The 18,514-nt window shown below is 48.7% G+C and overlaps 1 protein-coding gene across 5 annotated transcripts in view; it reads left to right on the forward strand.

The window, feature by feature from the left end:
* Positions 1 to 9,582: 9,582 nt before the first annotated feature.
* Positions 9,583 to 18,514, forward strand: part of LOC119976346 (macrophage mannose receptor 1-like) — a 156,403-nt gene continuing 147,471 nt past the window's right edge. For 4 of the 5 annotated variants that reach the window (XM_038816814.1, XM_038816817.1, XM_038816818.1 and 1 more), the window contains exons 1-2: positions 14,209 to 14,593; positions 18,112 to 18,204. In XM_038816814.1, coding sequence (XP_038672742.1) covers positions 18,162 to 18,204 — 43 coding nt within the window. In that variant the 5' untranslated portion in view covers positions 14,209 to 14,593; positions 18,112 to 18,161. Of the gene's footprint in view, positions 9,697 to 14,208; positions 14,594 to 18,111; positions 18,205 to 18,514 lie in introns of those variants that run through there. The other variant, XM_038816815.1, reaches the window with a different exon arrangement.

Raw genomic sequence — 18,514 nt, forward strand, 5'->3', positions numbered from 1 at the left:
GGGGCAAGACCAGAACATGTGGGCGTGGTTGGCTGGGCCTCCCTGGCACCGTTCACATCTGTCCTCCACCTCCAGGAAGAACCTAATCATTCGGGTTCTTGTTAAGTGGGCTCTATGTGCCACCTTTAGTTGCGTTAGGTTGAGTCTTGCACACGTGGAGGTAGAGTTGACCCAATGTAGTGCTTCGCTCCAGAGTCCCCACACAATTTTGATCGCCAAATCTTCCGCCCATTTCCTCCGTCGCGTCCACAGTGTCGGCCCTCTCTTTCAGTTGTTCGTACGTGTCGCTACAGTTTCCTCTACGTAGAATGTTTGTGTCCAGTAGTTCCTCTAGTAGTGTTTGTCGCGGTGGTTGTGGGTACGTCCTTGTCTCCTTCCATAGGCAGTTTTTAAGCTGCAGGTATCTGAGTTTGTTGCCCTTAGCTAGCTGGAATCTCTCCATCAGTTCGTCTAGTGTTGTGACCCTGCTGTCGGTGTATAGGTCCCTCACTGTCAGTGTCCCTTCCCAAATGTCTACACCTTTAAAAGGTGTAGACAGGACGGGGGGGGGGGGGGGGGGGGGGGGGGGGGGGGAGACACTGACAGGGGCTCTGTCGGACATTCCGGTCAGGCCGAATTGCTACCGTAACTGGTTCCACGTCTGGAGGGTGGTTACCACCACTGGGTTGCTGGAGTGTTTTTTTAAATTTAGTGAACCCAATTCATTTTTTTATCCAATTAAGGGGCAATTTAGCGTGTTCAGTCCACCACCCTTTGCACATCTTTGGGTTGTGGGGGCGAAACCCACGCAAACACGGGGAGAATGTGCAAACTCCACATGGACAGTGACCAGAGCCAGGATCGAACCTGGAACCTCGGCGCCGTGAGGCAACAGGGCTAACCCACTGCGCCACCGTGCTGCCCTTGCTGGAGTGTTTTTTGGGTGGGGATGGGAGTCCGCCGTGGCAAGGGTCCGGAGCGAGGTCCTCCTGCATGATTAACTTGTCCAATGAGTTGAAAAAGGTCTTGGGGATATAGATCGGGATGGCTCTAAGTAGGAAGAGGTACCTGGGCAGCACGTTCATTTTGATCGTCTGCACTCTCCCCACGATGGAGAGTGGGAGTGTGTTCCATCTCTGCAGGTCCTTTTTGACTTTCTCTGTCAGACTGGTCAGGTTTCATTTGTGGACCCCAGACCCGTCATGAGAGATTTGGATCCTGAGGTAGCGGAATTTGTGTTGGGCTTATTTAAACGGCAGCCCCACCTGTGCTGCCCCTCGCCCTTGCGGATTCACCGGGAAGATTTCACTTTTGTTCATGTTGAGTTTGTAGCCCGAGAAGGCACTAATCTCTTTCAGGAGAGCGATGATTCCGTCATTCTGCTTTGTGGGTCCGAGATGTAGAGGAGCAGGTCATCCTCATAGAGCGAGACTCTGTGATCTCTGCCTCCTCTGGATCCCCCTCCAATTTTTGCTGTTCTGAGAGCGATCGCCAGTGGTTCGATCGCTAGGGCGAACAGCAGTGGACAACCTTGTGTGGTGCCCCTGTGCAGCTGGAAGTACTGGGAGCTGGTGGTGTTTGTCCGTACGCTCATTGCGTTGTACAGGAGGTTCACCCTGGAGGTGAACCTTGTTCCAAGCCCAAACCGCTCCAGTACATCATGAGGTAATTCCACTCGACTCTGTCGAAGGCCTTTTCTGCATCCAGGTCGACGATCACCTCGGGTGTTCTCTCGCCAGAGGGGGTCATGATCACATCCAGCAGGGGTGCAGCTTTAGTTGGCGGCAAAATCACCCACCCCACATAAGTAGGTGACTGCCTGCGGGGGGGGGGGGGGGGGGGGGGGGGGGGGGGGGGGGGGGCAAGCACACCTTTGGGTGCCGGGGAGAAAATCACAGCGTACGATATTTGGCTGTGCTGTGTGTTGCTGTCGCCCGGCCTTCCCGGACGGGTCTTGCTGCCGTCCCACGCTCTCCCCCGCTTCTGCCACTCCTCCCGTCCTCCATCTCCAGTTTCCTCATTCCCCGCTCCTGGAGATGTCTCTTCCCCCCCGTGGTTCGCCCCTCCCTCCTCAGGTTTAGGCCCCCCCCCCCCCCCCCCCCCCCCCAAGTCCATCTCTCCCCTCCATGTCCCGGCTACCTTCTCCCGACCATTTTCCCCTGATTCTTGGCCACCCGGCTATTCTTCCTCTTGTTCGATGGCCACAAACAGGTCCCAAAACAGTTGCATGAATGGCTCCCACGTTCTGTGGAAGCCGTCGTCTGACCCTCGGATGGCGAATTTGATTTTCTCCATTTGGAGAGATTCCCAGAGGTCGGACAGCCAGTCTGCAGCTCTGGGTGGTGCTGCTGACCGCCAGCCAAACAGGATTCTACGGCGGGCGATCAGGGAGGCAAAGGCAAGGGCGTCCGCCCTCCTCCCCAGGAATAGATCTGGCTGGTCTGAAACCCCGAAGACCGCCACTATCGGGCATGGCTCCACCCTCACCCCCACCACTTTGGACATAGCCTCGAAGAAGGCTGTCCAGTACTCCACAAGTCTGGGGCAAGACCAGAACATGTGGGCGTGGTTGGCCGGGCCTCTTTATAGAACATAGAACAGTACAGCACAGAACAGGCCCTTCGGCCCTCGATGTTGTGCCGAGCAACTATCACCCTACTCAAACCCACGTATCCACCCTCTACCCGTAACCCAACAACCCCCCCCTTAACCTTACTTATTTGGACACTACGGGCAATTTAGCATGGCCAATCCACCTAACCCACACATCTTTGGACTGTGGGAGGAAACCGGAGCACCCGGAGGAAATTCACGCACACACGGGGAGGATGTGCAGACTCCGCACAGACAGTGACCCAGCCAGGAATCGAACCTGGGACCCTGGAGCTGTGAAGCATTTATGCTAACCACCATGCTACCGTGCTGCCCGTTTAGCACTTTGGCACCGTTCTGATTCTGAAATATTGAGGGAATATTCACCAGGGAGATGGATATGACAGATGTTGAGGTCAGGGATAGGTGTGTGAACTCTGTTTTGAATGTCAATATATCAAAGGAAGAAGTATTATGTATCCTAAATTGCATTAATGTAGACAAGTCCCCGGGGCTGGATGGGATCTATCCCAGGTTACTGCAGGAGGCAAGAGGAGAAATTGCTGGCCTTAACGGATCACATCCTCTTTGACCACAGGTGAGGTTCCAGAGGACTGGGGAATAGCCAATGTTGCTCCCTTGTTCAAGAAAGGAAGAAGGACAATCCAGCAAATTAAGGGCTGGTGAGCCTGACATACGTGTTGGGGAAGCTTTTGGAAAAGATACTGAGGGATAGGATGTATGCACATTTGGAGGAAAGTGGACTAGTAAGTGACAGCCAGCATGGTTTTATCTGGGTCTCACCAACTTGATTGAGTTTTTTTGAAGAGGTGCCAAAGAATTTTGATGAGGGAAGGGCTGTGGATGTAGTTTATATGGACTTTAATAAGGCTTTTGACAAGGTCCCACATGGCAGATGGCACAAAAACTAAAATCCCATGGAATTTGGAGGTGAGCTGGCTAGATGGATACAGAACAGGCTTGGTTATAGTAGACAGAGTAGAGGTGGAAGGGCTTTTCTGAATGGAGATTTGTAGCTAGTGGCGTCCCGCAGGGATCAGTGCTGGGACTTCTGTTGTTTGTAGTATATATAAATGATATGGAGGAAAATGTGGGTGCTGATTTGTAAATTTGCAGGTGACATGAAGATTGTTAGAGTTTCTGTTATGCTGAGGATTGTCAGAGCATTCAACAGGATATAGATTGGTTGGAGATGGAGTTTAATCTGGACAAATGTGAGGTGATGCATTTTAGAGGATCAAATCTAGGTATGAATTATACTGTAAATGACAGAACCCTGAGGAATATTACTATACAGAAGAATCTGGGGGTGCAGGTCCACAGCACCCTAAATGTGGAAACACAAGTGGCTAAGGTGATTAAGAAGGCATATGGCAAACTTGCAATCATCAGCCAGGGTATTGAGTACAGGAGTTGGGAAATCATGTTGCAGCTATACAAAACCTTGGTTAGGCTTCATTTGGCGTATCGCGTACAGTTCTGGTCATCACATAATCAGAAGGACGTAGAAGCTTTGGAGAGAGTGCAAAGAAGGTTCACTAGGATGTCTCCTGGTCTCGAGGATGTTGGTTATGAGGATAGGTTGAATAAACTAGGATTGTTTTCACTGAAAAGACAGAGGCTGAGGGGAGACCTGATAGAGGTCTACCAAATTGAAAGGCATAAACTGGGTCGATAGTGGGAGGTTTTTCCCAAGGGTCGAAGTGTCAATTACAAGGTGGCACAGGTTCAAGGTGAGAGGTTTGCAGGAGATGTGAGGGGTAAGTTTTTCACGCAGAGAGTGGTGGGTGCCTGGAACGTGCTGCCAGAGGATGTGGTGGGGGGCAGCACGGTGGCACAGTGGTTATCATTGCTGCCTCATGGTACCGAGGTCCCAGGTTCGATCCCGGTTCTGGGTCACTGTCCGTGTGGAGTTTGCACATTCTCCTCGTGTTTGCGTGGGTTTCACCCCCACAACCCAAAGATGTGCAGAGTAGGTTCATTGGCCACACTAAAGTGCCCCTTAATTGGGAAAAAATGAATTGGGCACTCTAAATTTAAAAAAAAAAAGAGGATGTGGTGGAAGCTGGCACATTAGCAACATTTATTTGGCCCATCGCATCTGCTCTGACCCGACAAAAGAACACCCTATCTAGGCCCAGGCCCCCATCACCTAACGTCACCTAACGCCTGGGTCCCAGGTTCGATTCCCCGCTAGGTTACAGTCTGTGCGGAGTCTGCACATTTTCCCCGTGTCTGCATGGGTTTCCTCCGGGTGCTCCGGTTTCCTCCCACAGTCCAAGACGTCCAGGTTAGGCGGATTGGCCGTGCTAAATTGCCCTTAGTGTCCAATTTGCCAAAGGCGTCCAGGTTAGGTGGATTGGCCGTGCTAAATTGCCCTTAGTGTACATTTAAGAGGCATCTGGATGGATACATGAATAGGGAGAAATAGAGGGATATGGACCGAGTAAGGGCAGAAGGTTTTTGTTTTAGTTAGGGCTGAAGGGCCTGCTCCTGTGCTGTACTTTTCTTTGTTCTACCTGCCTCCACCACCCTCTTAGGCAGCACTTTCCTGGGTGGCATGGTAGCACAATTGGCTAGCACTGTGGCTTCACAGCGCCTGGGTCCCAGGTTCGATTCCCCGCTAGGTTACAGTCTGTGCGGAGTCTGCACATTTTCCCCGTGTCTGCATGGGTTTCCTCCGGGTGCTCCGGTTTCCTCCCACAGTCCAAAGACGTCCAGGTTAGGTGGATTGGCCGTGCTAAATTGCCCTTAGTGTCCAAACGTTAGGTGATGGGGGCCTGGGCCTAGATAGGGTGTTCTTTTGTCGGGTCAGAGCAGATGCGATGGGCCAAATAGCCTCCTTCAGCACTGTAGGGACTCTGTAACTCTGAATTCATGAGGTGTGGGTGCCACTGGCTTTGCCAGCATTTGATGCCCTAATTGACCTTGAACTGTGTAGCTTGCTGGACCATTTCAGAAGGGCAGTTGAGAGTCAACCATATTGCTGTGGGTCTGGAGTCACATGCAGCTCAGATCAGGTAAGGCCTACAGATTTCCTTCCCTGAAGGACATTAGTAATTCAATGGTTTTTTGCAATAATCAATGGTCAACAATACTGAGACTAGATTTCAATTAATTGAATTTAAATTCTGCCTGCGGCCATGGTGGGATTTGAACCTCTGAACGGAGAGCATTAGCCTCTGGATTACCAATCCAGTGAAGTTGCCACTATGCCACCATCTCCCCTTTCACAACGCCTACTTTCCGTTTGAGGTTCTTGATGAGGTGTAGAAATGGACCAGTAAAGAAAGACTTGTATTTATCGAGCACCTTTCGTGACCTCAGCGTGCACACAGCAGACCCACACAGACGTTGATGAGATAAGGTTTCGGGCTGTCGCTGGAGGGATGAATGTTGGCCAGGAGGCCGGGGAGAATTCCCACGCTCGTCTTCAAAATCGCACCATCCCACCCAAGCGAGGTGGTAGACAGGGTTTCAGCTGTAGCTTGGCATCGGAACCACGTCACCTCTGGCAGTGCATGCTCCTGGAGTACTGCACCGGATGTCTTGCCGATTTTGTGCCGATGCAATTTGGTATTTTCACCCACAACCTCCCGACCCCAAGACAAGTGTGTCAGCTGCTACCACTTCGGCCTTAACTGCCACTGTGGCCCCCGAGGGGCAGGGGAGGGCGATGGGGTGGTGGGTCAGCCATAATCTTATTTGTTAAATACGGTCACGATATGAGCTGTGTAGCAAAGGAGTCACTGTGTTTGAAAACAGGGGTTGTTCATTTTAAGACTGAGATGAAGAGACTTTTTTTTCTGTCTGGAGGGCCATGAGCCTTTGGAACTCTCTTCCTCAAAAACCAGGGAAAATAGAGCGTTTGAATATGTTTAAGGCAGAGCTTGTTTGACTCTTGATTCACAAAGTGAAAGGGGGCGGTGGTGAAAGTTTATCGGAGGGTAGGTTGAAGTTACAATCAGATCAGCCATGGTCTTATTGAATGGTGGGGCAGGACCGAGTGGCCTCCTGCCATTCCTAATTCGTCTGTAGATATGTTCGCCTGTCTTCCCTGTCCAACGCGATTCGGCGTGACAACCAGACTAGACTGTCGGGGGCCCATATGTTAGGGTTGGTCCCTGAACCAGTCTTGAGAAATGTCCCACATATTCCAGTACAGTTTGAAACACAGTTGATGTCCTGACACAGTTTCTTACTTCATGTTTCCCTCAGCAAAGGACAACAAGACATCCGCAGAAGAAAGTGTCAAATTAAATCCAGATATTTTCAGGGAATGGCTGAATTGTATCAATGGCGAGCAGAAACTGTACCCGCTTGTGAAAGGGTCGAGGATGTGAGATTTAAAGTGATTTGCAAAGGAATTCAATGCGATGAGAGAAAAAAGGTTTTTCATTCAGCCAGTGGTTGGGGTCGGGAATGCACTGCCCGGTAAGTGTGGTGGAGGTAGGATCAATTGAGAGTTCGAGAGGGCTTTAAATAATTACTTGAATGGACCAGTGTGCATTGGGTCGGGGGGCGGGGGGCGGGGAGTGAATACAAGAAAATGGCACTAAGTCACGATGCATGTTGGGAGAGCCGGTGAGGACGTGATAGGCTGAATGACCTCCTTCTGCGCCACAACAATTCCGTGATTCTGGAGCAACCCAATGCTGGGGTTTTATCAGTTAGGACGGTATAATGGCCCTGGGAATGGACCGTAGATAGATGACCTTGATCATGAATGCCGGAGAAACCTTTGTTTTGTTATGCTCTTGACGTAGCATAAGCTGCTTCCTTGATATGTACTCTGATAAAGGAAGGTTCAGACTTGGAGATGGCTTTAACATATTTATTAAACTGTTAACAATTCTCCCACTTGGATTCGACTCTCCTGTTAATCCTGCTATAGCTACTCAGACTGACGAACTAGTCTGCTACAATCCACGTGGTGGGTGTGATGTGTTCCAAATCAACCCTGTGTACTCAGAGTGTCTCCACTGGAAAGAGGAAGATCATGTGTGCTGCGTCCTTTTATATGGGTTGGTGTAATGCCCCCCTGTGGTAGTGTCACCTCTGTGTGTATCTTGAATGCCCATTGGTCGTGTCCTATCTTACTGGCCTATTGGTTGAATGTCTGTGTGTCATATCTCTGGTGCTCCCTCTAGTGTCTAGCTAGGTGTAGTGTGTTCACATTAACCCCTTGTGTATTTACAGTTATGCATATCACCACAACCTTAGCTGCGAGTGCTGAGAAACACACAGCTAAATATAATAATAATCTTTATTGTCACAAGTAGGCTTACATTAACACTGCAATGAAATTACAGTGAAAAGCCCCTAGTCGCCACACTCCGGCGCCTGTTCGGGTACACAGAGGGAGAATTCAGAATGTCCAATTCCCCGAACAGCACGTCTTTCAGAACTTGTGGGAGGAAACTGGAGCATCCAGAGGAAACCCACCTGGACACAGGGAAAAGGTACAGACTCGACACAGACCGTGACCCAAGCCAGGAATCGAACCTGGCACCCTGGCTCTGTGAAGCAACAGTGCTAACCATGTGCTAAACTCACTCGCTATGCAACTCCGTTTCCATTTAGTTTTTTTTTAAATATAATTTTTATTGGAATTTTTTACAGAAAATATAAAACATAACGACAAACAATGAAATGCAACAAAATAACCCATAATAACCGTACCACCCCCAGACCGTATCGACGCATGTATCCCATCCCCCACCCCCCCAACCCCAATGAACAACAAAAGAACTTCAAAATAAATTTAAATTAAATAAACAAACATAGTCATCGTCCGCCCCCCCCCCCCACCTTTTCCCTCCCCCTTCATCCCCTCCCCCCCCCCCCCCCCGGTTGCTGCTGCTACTGTCCCCGTACCCTATCGTTGAGCCAGAAAGTCGAGAAAAGGTTGCCACCGCCTGAAGAACCCTTGTACCGACCCGCTCAGGGCGAATTTGACCTTCTCTAGTTTAATGAAACCCGCCTCTCCCCCCACTCTTTGTCCCAACTCCGTTTATGGCATGCTTTCAGCTGCCTGGGTCTTAGAAGCTTTGGAATGCTTTTCCAAAACCTCTCCACCTCTTTATCCACCTTTGTGACACTCCCTAAAAGCTATCTCTTTGACCTTTCGCTATTCTTCCCTAATATATTGGGCCTGATCTAACTAAATGGAAACGGGATAAGGACCCCTTGCAGTGTGGATCATACAGGCCTATCTCGCTCCTCAATGTTGACGCTAAGTTGCTGGCGAAGATCCTGGCCACCAGGATAGAGGACTGTGTGCCAGGGGTGATACACGAGGATCGACCGATCAGGTTTAATGCAGGAAGAGAGGCGTAGCCCACTCTGAAAACTGAACTGGCTTGATTATCCCTAGCTCTTCCAATCTCTTGAGCTCTGCTTCAACCTTCTGATGCAATGCATGTGGCACTGGCCTGGACTTAAAAACTTGGGTGTCAAATCTGGATTGACATATATCTTGGCTTTTACACCCTTAATTTGGCCCAATTTTATTTTTTTATAAATTTAAGAGTTCCCAATTCTTTAAAAAAATAAATTTAGAGTATGCAATTTTTTTCCAATTAAGGGGCAATTAAGCTTCGCCAGTCCACCTATCCTGCATATCTTGGGGGTGAGACACTGGGAGGAATGCGCAAACTCCATATGGACAGTGTCCCGGAGCCGGGATCGAACCCGGGTCCTCGGCATTGTGAGGCAGCAATGCTAACCACTGCACGACCATGCCGCCCCTATTCGGCCCAACTCTTCGTGGCAGATGACTTCATATCTCCTCCAGACATCTTGGAGGATGCCATCTGGGCAGCACAGACTATTCATGGTGCCTCACTGCAGAGTTGAACTTATAACATTGCAGGATTAATGAGGGCCTTTGGTTTTAATCTTCTTTAACCCAGTGTTTTTCAAACCTTTTTGCCCAGGGCCAATTTTTACCAACCAGTCATCCTTCGGGACCCATGCCGACCGACCTTCATGACCGTCGCCAGCCGACCTTCACGACCCATGCAGGACAAACTTCGCAAGCCGGCCAACCTACACCGCCCGAACTTCGCGACACGCCAGTTTTGCTTACCTTTAATGTGACAGGTGAGCTTGGTCCTCGAGGATCTCGCTTGCTTTGTCATTTAATATTACATTTCTGCTAAGGACTTCAGATGATGATTTAAGATCTCACTGCATCCTTTGAAAAAAATCAAGACATTTGTCCACAAAATGTTTAGAGTTGAAATACCTTTGATGTTTTGAGGGTTTTAATCTTTCATTTGCCAGTACTTCCCTACATATTTTTAAAAAAAATTACAGTACCCCATTTTTTTTTTCCAATTAAGGGCAATTTAGCGTGTGCCAATCCACCTAACCTGTGCAGACACTGGAGAATGTGCAAACTCCACATGGACGGTGATCCGGGGCCGGGATCGAACCCGGGTCCTCAGCACTGGAAGCTTCCAGTAGTTAACAAGGGGATTTATTGATAAAAAGCAAAGGCAAATAGATAAGGCTCAGAACACCAACAGAACTTTACACTTCATTTCCCAAGTCCACAATGCCCGGGGTCCTGCTCCCTGGGCCCTGTGGAAATTCCCCATTGGCCAGGGTTCACGCGCTCCCCCACGATTGGCCCTGAGCCAGTCACGTGGCTCAAGGAGCCCCCCCCCCCCCCACCCCCTCCCCCCCCATCTTCCCTGAAAGGGGCCATGCTACCACAGGTGGGTTGTCTTATGAGGAAAAGTTGGACAGGCTAGGCTTGTATTCACTGCAGTTTAGAAGTGTAAGAGACGACTTGATTAAAATCTTTAAGATCCTGGGTGGTCTTGACAGGGGAGGCAGTGGTGTTGCCACTGGACGAGTAATCCAGAGACCCAAAGTAATCTGGGACCTGGGTTCAAATCCCCCCCCCCCCCCCCCCCGAGCAGATATTGGAATTTGAATGAGAAAACTGGAATCAGATGTCTAATGATGACCATTAAACTATTGTTGATTGCCATTGAAAAACCATCTGGAATGTCCCTTGAGGGGGAGAATCTACCGCCCTTACCCTGGTCTGGTCTACATGGGACTGCAGACAAACAGCAATGTGGTTGACTCTTAAATGGCCCAGCAAGCCACTCAGTTCACGAGTGATGGGCAACAAATGCTGGCTCAGTCACATCCCAGACAAGAATAAAGAAAAAAAATGTGAAGAAGATGTTTCCTCTTGTGGGAGAATCTAAAACTGGAACACTTTAAAAATAAGGGGTCACCCATTTAATGCAGAGGGGAGAAATTATTTCTCTCATAGGGTCCTGATTCTTTGAAACACTCCTCCTCAAAAGGCAGTGGGTCCTTGAATATTTTTTCGGCAGAGCTGTATACATTTTTGTATAGCAAGGAGGTGAAAGGTTATCGGGGGGTAATTCAAATTACAGTGGAGGTTATGACGGAGCTGTATAAAATGCTCATTAGGCCATTGCTCGAATACTGTGTGCAGTTCTGGTCATCACACTGTAGGAAGGATGTGATTACACTAGAGAGGGTGCAGAGGAGATTCACCAGGATGTTGCTTGGGACAACAAAGAACAAAGAAAATTACAGCACAGGAACAGGCCCTTCGGCCCTCCCAGCCTGCGCCCATCCAGATCCTTTATCTAAATCTGTCTCCTATTTTCCAAGGTCTACTTCCCTCTGTTCCCCGCCCGTTCATATATCTGTCCAGATGCATCTTAAATGATGTTATCGTACCCGCCTCTACCACCTCCACTGGCAAAGCGTTCCAGGCACCCACCACCCTCTGCGTAAAAAAATTTCCACGCACATCTCCCTTAAACTTTCCCCCTCTCACCTTGAAATCGTGACCCCTTGTAATTGACACCCCAACTCTTGAAAAAAGCTTGTTGCTATCCACCCTGTCCATACCTCTCATAATTTTGTAGACCTCAATCAGGTCCCCCCTCAACCTCCATCTTTCCAACGAAAACAATCCTAATCTACTCAACCTTTCTTCATAGCTAGCACCCTCCATACCAGGCAACATCCTGGTGAACCTCCTCTGCACCCTCTCCAAAGCATCCACATCCTTCTGGTAATGTGGCGATCAGAACTGAACACAGTATTCCAAATATGGCCTAACCAAAGTACTATACAACTGTAACATGACCTGCCAACTCTTGTACTCAATACCCCGTCCGATGAAGGTAAGCAGGCTGTATGCCTTCTTGACCACTCTATCAACCTGCGTTGCCACCTTCAGGGTACAATGGACCTGAACTCCCAGATCTCTCTGTACATCAATTTTCCCCAGGAATCTTTCATTGACCATCTAGTCTGCTCTTGGATTAGATCTTCCAAAATACATCACCTCGCATTTGCCTGGATTGAACTCCATCTGCCATTTCTCTGCCCAACTCTCTAATCTATCTATATTTTGCTGTATTCTCTGACAGTCCTCCTCGCTATCTACAACTCCACCAATCTTGGTATCATCTGCAAACTTGCTCATCAGACCACCTATACCTTCGTCCAGATCATTTATGTATATCACAAACAACAGTGGTCCGAGCATTTCAGGCTGGTTAGGCAGTGGTTGTGTTCCTTTACGCAGGGAGGGCCGATGAAGGACATGATCGAGGTTTACAAAATTATGAGTGACAAAGAGTAGATAGGAAGAAATCCTTCCCATTGGATCTCTCCACCATAGAGCATAGATTTATTTTTTTAAATTTAGAGTACCTACCCAATTCATTTTTTCCAATTAAGGAGCAAATAAGCGTGGCCAATCCACCTAGCCTACACATCTTTGGGTTGTGGGGGTGAAACCCACGCAACACAGGGAGAATGTGCAAACTCCACACAGGCAGTGACCCAGAGCCGGGATCGAACCTTGGCGCTGTGAGGCCACAGTGCTAACCCACTGTGCCACCGTGCTGCCCTCATAGGGCATAGATTTAAGGTGAGGGGCAGGAGATTTAGAGGGAATTTGCGGAGAACCCTTTTCACCCAGAGGGTGGTGGGAGTCTGGAACTCACTCCCTGAAAAGGGTGTTCGAGGTGGGAACCCTCACAACATTTAAGAAGCGTTTAGATGAGCTCTTGAAACTCACTAACATATTAGGCCATGGACCAAATGCTGGAAAGGATTAGAATAGATGTGTGCTTGATGGCTGGCACAGACACGATGGGCTGAAGGGCCTCTTTCTCGGCTTGTAAAAGTCTAGGACGCCATGACAGTCAAATCAGCCATGATCTTATTGAATGGCAAAGCAGGGTCGAGTAGCCTACTCCTAATTAATATGCTTTTACATTTGAATGCAGTGAGTATGGTAAGTAAAAGATCCCGAAGATGGAAATACCCTCCATTTAACTTTTTAAATTTTAACTTCTTAAAAAAAACCCACTGCAGCTGGGTGACCGCTAGAAAAACAACAGTTGCAGCTGAAGCCAGTCAGGCAGGGAGAGCCTCAGAACCTGCCCGAAGTATTGGCACTGCCCCATATCTGCCAAAAGTGCATTGCACCCAACTCTCACACCTGGACTGTTCAGTGCTGAATGACTTTTTTAAAAATTCATTTATGGGATGTGGGTGGTGCTGGCTGGGCCCAGCATTTATTGCCCGTCTCAAATTTCCCCTTGATAAGGTGGTGGTGAGCCACCTTTAGAATTAGAATTAGAACAGTACAGCACAGAACAGGCCCTTCGGCCCTCGATGTTGTGCCGAGCAATGATCACCCTACTCAAACTCACGTATCCACCCTATACCCGCAACCCAACAACTCCCCCTTAGCCTTACTTTTTAGAACACTACGGGCAATTTAGCATGGCCAATCCACCTAACCCGCACATCTTTGGACTGTGGGAGGAAACCGGAGCACCCGGAGGAAACCCACGCACACACGGGGAGGACGTGCAGACTCCGCACAGACAGTGACCCAGCCGGGAACCGAACCTGGGACCCTGGAGCTGTGAAGCATTGATGCTAACCACTATGCTACCGTGCTGCCCCTTAACCTTCTTGAACCTTTGCTGTCTCTGTGGTGTAGGTGCACCCACATTGTTGTCAGTGAGGGAGTTCGGGATTCTGACCCAGTGACGGTGAAGGAACGGCCGATATATTTCCACGTCAGTGTGGTGAGTGACTTGGAGGGGAACGTCCAGGTGGTGGGGTTCCCATGGATCTGCTGCCCTTGTCCTAGATGGTAGTGGTGGTGTGTTTAGAAGGTGCTGCCTCAGGAGCCTTGGTTAGTTCCTGCAGTGCATCTTGTAGAGGGTACACTAAAATATGTGGACAAAAAGTTTGCTTCTCCCTCTCTCTCTCTTTCTGAAATACTTGCAAGTTTTGGATGGGCAACAAATGTTGGCCTAGCCAGCGACACCCATAGCACATAAATGAATGAAACAAAAGTTTCTTCCTATCCTTCCTGTTTCGCAGCTGGCTGCTCTTGGAGCCCGGACACTATCAAGAGGGAATTGTAACTTATTGGGTGCAGAGTGTTCTGTTCTTGTCTTTGTATACGTGTGGGCTGTGAGTAACACAATGTGCCTGGACATTGTTGACACAGTGTTTTTTTCAAAATTGCAAGGCAGCCCTGAGCTGGCTGTTATGTCAAAATATTTTTTGCGGCTTGTTTACTGCTTGTTCTTCCTCCCATGTAGGGACGGAGTAGCAGGTTCCCCCTGGAAGGGGGCCGAGTCTCGCTCCATCCTCACCAAGCCGGGTTCGGAGATCCCCTCTGAGCGAGTTGGGGGTTGGGTTGGAGGGGGTGCGGCACAGGTGATCGCAAAAATAGAGGTGGTCTGGCCCCGTGAAGGGGGTTCCTGATCTACCTCTGGCTGCAGGAGTGTCGTTTCGCCGCCTGCTGACATCCACCGCCGCTTCATCACTGCTGACCCCGTGGATTCTGATCAACGCTTATTGAGACGTCCCGCTGTCAGTTCGGGAGAGCTTCTTAGTGAATATTTAATTCCCAGCCTCTGAAACAACTAAATGCTGAATTGAAGATACCTCCTCAAAGGCGAGTCTTTAAAAAGTATAATGTCACGTTCAGTCATGATTATTCATACCTGTACATCGATTGAGTGTACTTTGGTTGTAAATAAGCTAGGGGTTTTTTTAGTCTTCAGTTTGAAGGGAACTAGTTAGCTCACTTGGCTCGGTGACCAGCTTGTGGAGGATTGTATGAACAGCTAGCATTCAATTTCCACTGTCGCTGAGGTTGACTTGGGGACCTGCTTCGTTATAAGCTGCATCTTTGATGTGGAGCGATGCAGCTGACGCCACCTGACCAATTGTCTCTCCGCAGTAGAGAGAGAGATGTCTGCAGACCCTCGTAGGCCCATTACCTGCCTGAGGGTTTGTTCTGGGTAATAAAAGCAAAATGCTGTAAATCTGAAACGGAAACTGAAAATGCAGGGAAAAACCCAGCAGGTCTGGTGGCATCTGCAGAGAGAGAGAGGGAGAGGAAAATACCTGTTAATGTTACCAGTCTGCTTCAAAGCTTTGACTGCACTGGTGAGACCACATCTGGAGTAATGTGAACAATTTTGTTCCCCTTATTTGAGGAAGGGTTTTGTTACACTGGAAGCGGTTCAGAGAAGGTTCACTGGGATGAGCTTGGTATGGAGGGAATGTCTTGTGGGCATAGGTTAAACAGGTCGGGACTTATTGGAATTTAGAAGAATGAGAGGTGATTTCTTTGAACCATACAGGATTCTCAAGGTGTTTGACAGGGTAAATATTGAGAGGCTGTTTCCCCTCATGGGGGAGTCTAGGACCAGAGGGCATAGTCTCAGAATAAACGGGTACCAATTTGAGACTGAGGTGAGGGGGAATTTCTTCTCTCAGGGGTTGACTCTTTGGAACTCCTTGCCACAGAGAGCTGTGGGGCCGAGCCCTTATGTGTATTTAAGGCTGAGATAGATAGAGTCGTTATCATTTAGGGAATCAAAGGTTATGGGGAAAGGGCAGGAAGGTGGACGCGAGGAATGTCAGATCAGCCATGATACAAATGAATGTGGAGCAGGCGACGAGGGGCCGAACGGCCGACTCCTGTTCTTATTTCCTTATGGTCTGAGGAAGAGTCACATGGACTTGAAACGTTAAGTTTGCTTGAACAGGCCGTATCAGGTCAACCACTGGCATCTGGTAACCCATTCGATTGAACATGAGAACTAGGGGCAGTAATAGGCAATTCAGCCCCTCGAGCCCATTCTGCCATTCAACACGATCATGGCCGATCTCACCTCAGCCTCATCCCCACCATCCCCCCCACTCCCATAGCCCTTCATTCCCCTAAGAATTAAAAACGCATCTATCTCTTCCTGAAATTTGTTTAGTGTTCCGGCATCCACTGCACTGAAAATTCCACAGATTCATGACTTTGAATGAAGTAATTCCTTCTCATTTCTGTTTTAAATCTGCCCCCCCCCCCCCCCTCCCAGCCTAAAACTATGGCCTCTTATTTTAGAAAATGTCCAGCAGGGGAAATATCTGCTCTACGTCTACCCTGTCAATCCCATTTAGCACCTTATGTACCTTAATTAGATCTCCTCTCATTCTTCTAAACTCCAGCGAGTATGGACCTACGCTACTCAATCTCTTCAGAAGACAAGTCCTTCATCCCTAGAATCAATCCAGTGGTTCTTCTCTGAAACGTCTCTGATGCATTTACGTATTTCCTTAAATAAGGGGACCAAAACTGTGCTCGGTACTCTGGATGCAGTCACACCAACTCCCTACGTAGTTGCAACAGCACTTCCCTACTCTATTTCATCAGCAATGATAGTCAATATCCCACTTCCAATTCGAGTCAATTTCTACCCTGTGAAGAAAGCTGAAAGAGATGAATAATACAGTTCTTGCAGATGGAATAAAACACAATCCCAGCAATATTCCTGGAGTTAATCCATTCAATCCGAAGATGCAATAGCCACAGCAGCGAAGGGTGAGAGGCCCCAAAGTGTTTAGGCTGTCCAGGAAGCCGATAGAAAAAAATTGAATTCCTTGATTTTGTTTTTTCTTTTCCAATTACTGGCCCTTAGCAATCTCAGACAGAAGTGGGATGGGCTGGTGACTAGGGAACAGCTCGGGGATTCACTGTGGCACAACGTTTAGCACTGCTGCCTCACTGCGCCAGTGACCCGGGTTGATTCTGGCCTCGGGTGACTGTGTGGAGTTCGCACGTTCTCCCCCTGTCTGTGTGGGTTTCCTCCGGGTGCTCTGGTTCCCTCCAACAATCCAAAGATGTTCAGGTTAGGTGAATTGGACATGATAAATCGCCCCCTTCCGTGTTCAAGGATTTGTAGATTAGATGGGGTTATGGGAATAGGGTGGGCTAGGTAGCTGTGCTCTTGCAGAGGATCGGTGCAGACATGACAGGCTGATTGGCCTCTTTCTGCACTGTAGGTTTTCTACGGTTCTATGGTGTTATAGTGGAGACTGAAACTAATGGCATTGATTTTTTTCCAGCATTTCATCGCAGGATATTTCTACTCATCCAATACCGAATGTCAGGCGTGCAACCCGATATCGCTCGAAAACATTTACGTTTTCATCCATTGTTCAGACACTGGCAGCTATTCTGTTTTGGGTTTCCTATGGGGTGTGGGTGGGCAGGGGAAGTGGTAACATTGTGAATGGAATAGTAATCCAGAAGGCCCAGGCTAACCCTCCAGGGTACACGGGTTCAAATCCCACCACGGTTGGTGGAGGGGGTCAATGAGCATTTTCGAATCGCGCAGATGTGATGGGCCGAAGGGCCTTTTCTGTGCTGTGTGACTCTATAACTTATGATGTGGAGATGCCGGCATTGGGGTGAGCACAGTAAGAAGTCTTACAAAACCAGGTTAAAGTCCGACAGGTTTGTTTCAAACACTAGCTTTCGGAGCACTGCTCCTTCCTCAGGCGGAAGGAGGAAGTGGAAGGAAGGAGCTGTGCACCGAAAGCTACTGTTTGAAACAAACCTGTCGGACTTTAACCTGGTGCCTATAACTTTTGACAGCTGGTGGAATTTAAATCCCATGAATAAATCTGGAATTGGGAAGGCAGTCTCCGTGATGGTGAGCATGAAACTATCATCCAATTGTCGTGAAAGAAACCCCGTATTTGGTTCACGAGTGCCCTCTGAGGGAAGAATATCTGTCGTCCTTACCTACACGTGACTCCAGACGCACAGCAATGTGGTTGAATGCCCTGCAAAATAGTTAAGCGAGCAGCTCAGTTCAAGGGCAATTAGGAATGGGTAGAAAATGCTGGCCTTGGCAGCAACTCCCACATTACATGGAAGAATAAATAAATTATGTTAAAGTGACTCATTTCAGATTGTTCCTTGGGTATGTTCCAGACTGATCTTTTTCTCATTCGTTCCTGGGATGCAAGTATTACTGGCAAGGCCAGCGTTTGTTGCCCATTGCTAATTGTCCTTGTAGATGTTGTAATTATTAACTTAGCCCAACACTTTGCTTCTGCTAGTAAGGGATGTTGCCTTGGGACAGTCCCCTCGGATATCTGCAATTGTCTCATTTTGTTTTTCAGTTGCTGTTGTACGCCTCTGAATATCTGGGATATTAATAGCCGGTGAAAGCATGTACAGAGTGTTGATGTTCCTCCTCCTCATCCTGGCTCAAGGTGAGTTCGCTCGCTAGTTTACCGTCTGCCTTTCGGTAAACCCTGGAAAGACTAAAGACATGGGTAAAATGGCGATGCGGAATTGAACTCTGCTACAGTCTCAGCCGGGGTCCGAGTTTTCATTCCCACATCGGGAGCTCGGAATCGGGACAAATCCTGGCTCCGCAAACTCGACCTTGGAGAAAGTGACCAGGAAGTTGGGATTTTCGCTCAAATGGGGGGGGGGAGGGGGGAGGGGGCGGGCGGTAAATTATTTGTCATTCCACTTCGAGGTGTCAATAACCACCCGGGGATGTCAATCAAACTGTGA

The sequence above is a fragment of the Scyliorhinus canicula genome, chromosome 13 (assembly GCF_902713615.1).
Source record: "Scyliorhinus canicula chromosome 13, sScyCan1.1, whole genome shotgun sequence".
Taxonomy (NCBI): Eukaryota; Metazoa; Chordata; class Chondrichthyes; order Carcharhiniformes; family Scyliorhinidae; genus Scyliorhinus; species Scyliorhinus canicula.